Genomic DNA, 7,943 nt, shown 5'->3' on the forward strand with positions numbered 1-7,943 from the left:
TGAGTATTTTAACCAACAGTTTACTTACGTGTACGTGTATTTTTTTCTTGAAATGGCGTGAATTGTTATGAACGAAGTTCAGCACTGCACGTCACTGTAATGGGCACAAGATTAAAAGAAATTATTATAATATGGTGACCAGTAACCATCTTACGAGCATCAAGCTTAGCAACGAATAACAAGAACGGTTCAAGTGTGCCAGTAGAGTGTAACCTTCAGGCTTCACTTAGTATTTAGAGGTGAGTTGTTAGACCCACACCTCACCTACAGTATCTGATTGAACCTTCCAGAAGTCGTCCTTTGGGTGGCCACATCTCTATGAGAAAGTGTATACATACATACATACATACATACTACATACATACATACATACATACACACACACATATATATATGTATATAATATATATATATATATATATATATATATATATATATATATATATATACACAGACACACATCTCATCTTAGTAAATAGCTGAATTTTTGCTCTGACTGCTTTTTAATTTTTTTTTCTTCTGTGATTTCTACTGCTGTGGTGGCTACATAGTGCTTTTAATGCTAACGCCCAAAGCGTTTCTTCCAGATCGTCACCATGGCCTCTCACCACCACCATCATCATGGATCAGGGCACCATCATCATGGATCAGGGCATCATCATCATGAATCAGGGCATCATCATCATGACTCAGGGCACCATCATCACCATGGGCATGGAGACCAAGATCGCCACCACCACCATCATCATCATCATCATCACCAAGGCTGGGAGGGAGACGATGATTTGCAATGTAACCACGAGGAGGGAATAGGGAAGTTGAATCACGTCGACTTATCGAGTGACCCATTGTTTCAAAAGAAGGACTGGACACTTAGTGATTGGATAGAGTTCTCTGACAAGATGGTGAGTATTTCTCCGTGTTTTCAGTACTATAAAATTGCTCCATTTTGCAGCTGTAGCTTACTAATTTACATCAGATAAAAAAAAAAAACATCTTATGTGGAGGTAAGCACTTAATCGTAACCCATAGCTTTATAAAAGACAGTGAACGAACAGAAAGACAGACGTACAATAGATACTTTCTGACTAAATACAATTGCCGGGGACAGGCATCTGTTCACTTAAAACTGAAAATCAGTCATAAGCTTTGAAATGCAATGCCAAACATACCACCAGAACTTTACGTAAAAGATGTCCTTGAGGATGTATTTTAGAGAGCCAGTCTTTATAGCCTTCATTCATGTAAATCACTGAATGATGGAACTGAAATTTCGAGAGACTCAAGAAAACTCTATAACATTGCAGAAGGAGCGTCTTGGAGACGCAAGAGACTTATTTCTGTTCTTTTGTTACGTTTCCTTGATGAAATCAACTATGATATGCAAAGCTAAAAGGAGAGCTTCCTAAACATTCTGTGGATAAAACACTGCCTTAGAGACACGAGAACAATCACAACATGAAGAGAAAAATAATAAATAAGTGAAAATAAATGAATTCATTAGGCACATGTGATTGCTTCATGAAAAGTTTTCTACGCTCACAAGTAACTTTTGGTTATTTGTTGTACCAGGTCCACGTTATGGAATTGAGCATAATTGTCATTCTTAATACATGTAAATATATATATATATATATATATATATATATATATATATATATATATATATTATATATATATTATAACAAGGCATTCCTTGCATTCTTTTGCACACAAAATGTTTTACCTTTGTAGCCAGCAGGCAAATCCCGAGGCAGACCATCCCCGAAGCTCCTACAGTACGTTGGGGATCTTCTTCCCACAGAGCCAGCCAGGATTCTTGTGCCTCTCTGTGGAAAAACACCTGATTTACGATGGTAAAGGACCGAGCTTTTTCTTTGCGGACTCAGATTTGATCTGCATTCCATGAACAGTAGAGATATATAGTTATTGACTTGCATGTGTTTGTAAATACACATGCATATAAAAATCATTGCCTTAGGGCAGTAAATAGAAATTGAAGCACGCATTCTTATGCTTTTACGTATATACTTATAGCAAAAAAAGAAATAAAACATTGTGGAAGCCAATGTATGGTCAGTAGCATAGGCAAATTTTTATAGTAATGGTAAATATACTATATTGAAACACTGAAAATCAGTGTGTTATAGATTCTAAAAGATAAAAACTGCTTATTTCCAGGATTTACAAATAGATTCTAAAAGCTAACAATTGCTTATTGAATAGATTCTAAAAGCTAAAAATGGTTATCTCCAAGCTTCACGAATAGATTCTAAAAGCTAAAAATTGCTTATTTCCAGGCTTTACGAACGTGGCAATGAAGTTGTGGGAATTGAAGGCGTCGAGAAGCTAGTGTCCGAGTTCTTCAAAGTCCACGATACTTTAACCCACACGGTTGAGGAGTGTTCGTTTGGAAAGTTGTACAAGGTAAGCCCCAGTGAGGGTAATGATATCTCGATTTAGTGATAGTTGCATGTCAGTCTTAACTTTCATAATTGTTGTTCATGTTCATGGGCGCCCCCACATAGGGGTAAGAGGGGGCACTTCCCCCCCCTCCCGTGAAATCCTGGAAAAAATTTATATGTACATTTAACTTCATCACTTTGTTTTCCTCCCATTTTACATTATATTCTTTCAGTTTAAGTAAATTAAAGGTTTAATTATATATTGCATGATATTTGTTTACAGTATACGTATAACTGCGTTGTTCTTTCCATAAATATTTGAATTCAGTTGAACAGTATATGGAACTATTGAAAAAAAAGTCAGTGTAACGTTGTATGTTTTCTATATCGCATCTAGCTTCACTTTATATATATATATATATATATATATATATATATATATATATATATAATATATATATATATATATATATATTATATATATTATATATATATATATATATATATATATATACATACATACACACACACACACACACACATATATATATATATATGCCCCTCTTGAAAAATATGCTGCGAGGCCCTTGTTTATGTTTGGAATTAAAAATACTACTTTTGACATTATTGCATCCACCAGGTAGTATCGAAAAAAAAAAAATCAGCCTTTTATCACTGAATGGTAATGAGGTTCATGTCTACAAATGAAATGAATCGAGCTTCGTTGAATCTTACCCATGTAAATCTTAATCTTGAACTTACTTACTCCGGAAAATAGGAAAATAGTTTTTAACATCTTAAATTCCTTCTTTACTTGGTCTGTCTTACAAAAGATATCCATATACCGTTTTTTGCATCCAGTGGCTGAACCACGTATCTCAGGTAACTGGAGATTGGTCAGTGTTAAGGTATCATACGACGAATCAGTGCTAAAAGAGATTATTTATGCAAATGGTGCAAGCTTTCTTCTGTTAAGTCTAGAAAATAGACTTCTCTGTTTGTGTTAATTTTCACTGTATAGGAGAATCAAGCGAACTCATTTCTATCTTTGCACCTGGAAGAATATAAAAAAGGGAAAAGTAAACTGACTTAATAGATCCTGCCAAGAAGATCTGTTATGCAATATGGTCCTTCTTGGGGCGTAGTGCCGTCAGTGATTGACTTAAGATGCTTTGCGGCATCCCTTCGGCCCTTAGCTACAACCCCTATTATAACTTTTTACAGTACCTCCGTTCATATTCTCCTTCTTGCATCTTACTTACCACTTTCTCCTAACAACTAATTCATATTGCTACTGCGAGGTTTTCCTCTTGTTACACCTTTCAAAACTTTTTACCATAATTTTCCGTATCAGCGCTGAATGACTTCATAGGTCCCGGCGCTTGGCTTTTGGCCTAAATTTTATATTCTGTTGTTTTTCATTCTATACAATCTGGCATAAATCAAATAGGTATGAGTTACCTATGAACAGAGTTAAGTAAGGATAGGGGAGAGGAGCACGGTGCAAGATTGCCTAAACCCTAAATTGTCTTTTGGTCTGATTTTTGAGTTAATTCTGTTTTAAATATTATGTTAGTCAGAGAGAAATTTCATTTTGCACTTGAGAGCAGTGAATAAGTTTACCAAAGTTAATATCGCCTGCATATTTTATATATTATCTTATTTTCTAATACAAAAATCATATCACTTGTATTCTTGGACCATTGATATTCTATACTCAGTAAGGGGACCATCCAAAAGTACCCTTAGAGCCGGTTCATGAATTTTAGTTGCCAAATAGTTTTGCTATTAGCCACAGATGCCTTTCAATATTGTCTGTATTTCCTTTCCTTAAATTTAATCTTCGGTTTCCATTACAGACTACTAATGATCGTTTGAAAGTGTATGTCTGTGACATCACGAAGATTCCCTCAAATGCACTTGGACAATTTGATGCAGTCTTCGACTGGGGTGCATATTCAGGCATCCATAAGGACGATCGTCAGAAGTAAGAACAATTCTTCCCTTTCTTGTAATTTATTTTAGTCGAGGCGATAAATTCAATGTTAATCTCGAATAGTCATCTCATATCGCATTTTATGTAAACGTTCGCTGGAGTCTTTTTTTAACCCGCTGCTAGATGGATTGACCTTTGTTAATCACATTGTGTAGGGTCAGTTTTTTAAATTTTGCAGTACGAGTTGCAGAACGTTTTTTTAATTTAAGTTATAAATAGATTGATAAATAGAGCTTTGAGTGAATAATCAGCCATATAAGGATTTTATTGGAGAGATATAAGCCAAATTGCAAATAGTGACGTGATCCTGGTATCAGTAACGCAAAAACTAGAAATCTTACGGCCAAGTTTGGAATTACATTTCATGAGGATATTTATATAGTTAAGAGGCAGTTTCACAGCACCATGAGTAGATTCGTTCTTGAAGTGTCTTCGTATATAGTGTCTCTTTGCTTTAAATTTTTTCTTTGAAAAGAATTTTACCCTTAATTTTAGAATCCCTATGACTTTTAATTTTATTTTTCGTCCTTGAGGTATGTGGAAGTCGTGTCAGGTATGCTTAAGGAAGACTACCGTTACTTCGTCGAGCTGTGTCATGACGGCCCTTCGGATATGGTGACAGGACCGTCGAACGTCTCACTGAGGGACCTCAAATTGCATTTCGGTAAGGATTTTGACATACGATGAATACGCGCAGTGCATTCATGAAAAGGGGCTCTGTTTAATTCAAAATGGCTCCTCATATCTCAGAAATTCTCATTAGATTCTTGTGCTTGCATAAACATTTTATGAGCGGTGTCCGTATTTTTGTATCAATGCTACAGATACAGTGGCAAAATTAATTTGAAATGAATAATACAGCAGTAAGGCCATTTTCGAAAGGAGGACTAAATTACGTTCTTCGTAAATAATGAACTTTTCCGGCTGGGTTACAAAGAGAACAGTGGACGCTGAATAACTGGAATCATTTGCAGTTTCAAAATTATGATACGACACCGGCATTCTAGTTTGAAGTTCAGAATCTTTTACGTAGAAGCCGACGAAAGGTCGACTTATTTATGTCTGGAGGAGGTGGTAAAAGTGACGGAGATGAATAATTAATGAAAAATAAATCGTCCTGAAAGATAGAAGGTTGCAGGGATCGTAGAATGTACTGAATAAAGTCTTCACTGTAACGTCAAGTCGATTAAAGTTGATCATCAAGGAATACCAAAACCAGTATGAGATATTAAAGTATATTTTTTTCGTACCTAGTGGAGAGAATGACAGATAAATGTTACTTGGAAAAAGGGTAAGGAATCCTGAAGTTATTGATGAAGAAGTAACTGTTAGTCGTTCTTCATTGCTTGAGAATGCAAATAGGAGAAGGCTTCATGTGTTTTAAAGCAGTTGGAAGAGAACGCAGCTAGAGAAAATTAATTATTCACCGAATAAATCCATTTGATGATACATAGATTGACACTGATGTGTGATGTAGGCTTAACGTTAAAGTTTTGGTGGCTTCTGGAACAACTTCCGACTATATTAGTATAACACAAGGAAGCTTGTATTTCCTATAGAATTCGCTCTGATCTTACTTCTCAGGGAGTAGTGAAGGGAATGTCAAAGATCGAAATCAAATTAACAGAAAAGGTTTCGCTTATGTAAAGCCTTGCGTAGATAATCGGATAAGTATTTGTGTGCTCTGATATATATATATATATATATATATATATATATATATATATATATATATATATATATATATATATATGAGAAGTCAAATGCATTTGACACTATTTATATACTCATTACGTTCCATATTTTCATGATTCAGTTATCCATACACACATACGTTCATTATATATATATATATATATATATATATATATATATATATATATATATATATATATATATATATATATATATATAATGTACACTATCACGAATGTACTTACACAGATATTTTCCTTCGTGTAGCGTAAACGTTGAATCAGTGTGCAGTGCAATGTCTTCTTCCCTATTTCTTGCAGGCCCCGAAAGGCATCTGCGTTTCCTGGAGACGAAGGACATCGCGAAGGAATGGGGACTCGATTCATTTTTCAACAGTTACATCATCATGACGCCAATGAAGAAGAAATAATGGACATTTGATGGTTCAAATTAATTTCTTTCACTTGAGTTCAAGAATGTACACCTAGACTATATTTTCACGAGAAGGAAGTCACATAAAAGCTTATTTCTGTAGCTTGAAGATGCACGGAGCTTTCACCAATGTTATTGATGATTGATTGAGGTTCAGTGGAAACCATGATGATATTCACCGTATCATCGTGATACGTCATATGGTCGAATATCTGATTTACAAGGATCCTTTCTGAAAGCAATTTTTGAGCAAAAGGGGCTTCGCCCCGAAGAGAATTGAGGTATTCTACAGGTGAGTGTGTTCGGTCTTCGGTCTAGTATTGTCTGGTGACAGCTGAATATAGGTAAATCTGAGCTTCCAAAAGCGACTCCTATACTCCTGTTGTTTTTATTAATATTCTGTCATATTGTGGACAAAAATATATATTCATAAAAACGGAGCTGGCCAAAAATATTGGCTAACACAGGAATAAATTCCAGTCTCCGCAAAATAAAGAACAAAAGGCGATGTTGGTAAGTCACAGATTATACAAGCAAAATTAATAACATCAGTCTTGCTGGTATATTTAGATTTAGTTAACCATTGCTTTATCCTTTATCTTGTTTTAGAATAAAGGCCTCGGTGGGTAATCATAATTATTGTATAGTTTTACATGCTACAAACCATCACTAAAATTAGATAATATTATATAATAATTTTACATGCTGTAGTAAACCATTACAGAGTAAGGTAATATGCTAAGGGTGAGACCAAAAGGAATGTGATTTCTCTCTTATTTCATTCTCGCTTATGTAGCAACTGAAAGAGAAATTGGCCAGTGTATTCTTGCATTCATCTCTATTCAGTGCGTTGGAAGCTGTTCAAACCTTTTTCAGTCTCAGATAGATAATGGCTACAAAATAAAGAAGGTGCGTTTTCAGTCAGGATCATGGTGGGAGTTGGAAATGCCGTTGTTCCTAATTTAAGGAAACCGATGGTTTTGGGGTAGATTCTAGGAAATTCTGGGAAATTTAGTTCGATTTGAAATGCCACAGAGTAGTGCTTTTTCTTTAGGTTCATGATTTTGTGTACTTTGCAGGATTCCTAAGTTTTTAGTACCATGAATGTGATTTTATATATAACGGCTGTAAAATATCAGATATGATGATCATTTAAAATTGTGAACAAATAAAATAAAAAGAAATGTCTGTTCTTTTAGTAATTCTGAATTGAGTATTTGAACTACTTACTGTGTACCACCAAAGCTACTTTCAAATTTTTGCTGGTTATCAAAAATTATAGCAGCGTCGACAGTATTGACTGTTTTTCCTGGTGCAGTCACAAATGAAGATGGTGAACTCTGCCAGTCTCTTGGGTTTCAGTTTTGGGAATTTTGAAGCTTCTTCAGTGATATGGCCTCGATCATCTCCAGTGC

General features: G+C 35.0%; 1 protein-coding gene across 1 annotated transcript in view; it reads left to right on the forward strand.

The window, feature by feature from the left end:
- LOC135221027 (probable thiopurine S-methyltransferase) overlaps positions 1-7,712 on the forward strand; it is a 42,048-nt gene extending 34,336 nt beyond the window's left edge. The window contains exons 3-8 of the mRNA XM_064258750.1: positions 588-905; positions 1,735-1,856; positions 2,301-2,427; positions 4,265-4,392; positions 4,935-5,065; positions 6,417-7,712. Of these exons, the coding sequence (XP_064114820.1) occupies positions 597-905; positions 1,735-1,856; positions 2,301-2,427; positions 4,265-4,392; positions 4,935-5,065; positions 6,417-6,526 (927 nt within the window). The 5' untranslated portion in view covers positions 588-596 and the 3' untranslated portion in view covers positions 6,527-7,712. The remainder of the gene's footprint in view (positions 1-587; positions 906-1,734; positions 1,857-2,300; positions 2,428-4,264; positions 4,393-4,934; positions 5,066-6,416) is intronic.
- Positions 7,713-7,943: the final 231 nt, after the last annotated feature.

This window comes from Macrobrachium nipponense, chromosome 2 (assembly GCF_015104395.2).
Source record: "Macrobrachium nipponense isolate FS-2020 chromosome 2, ASM1510439v2, whole genome shotgun sequence".
Classification (NCBI taxonomy): domain Eukaryota; kingdom Metazoa; phylum Arthropoda; class Malacostraca; order Decapoda; family Palaemonidae; genus Macrobrachium; species Macrobrachium nipponense.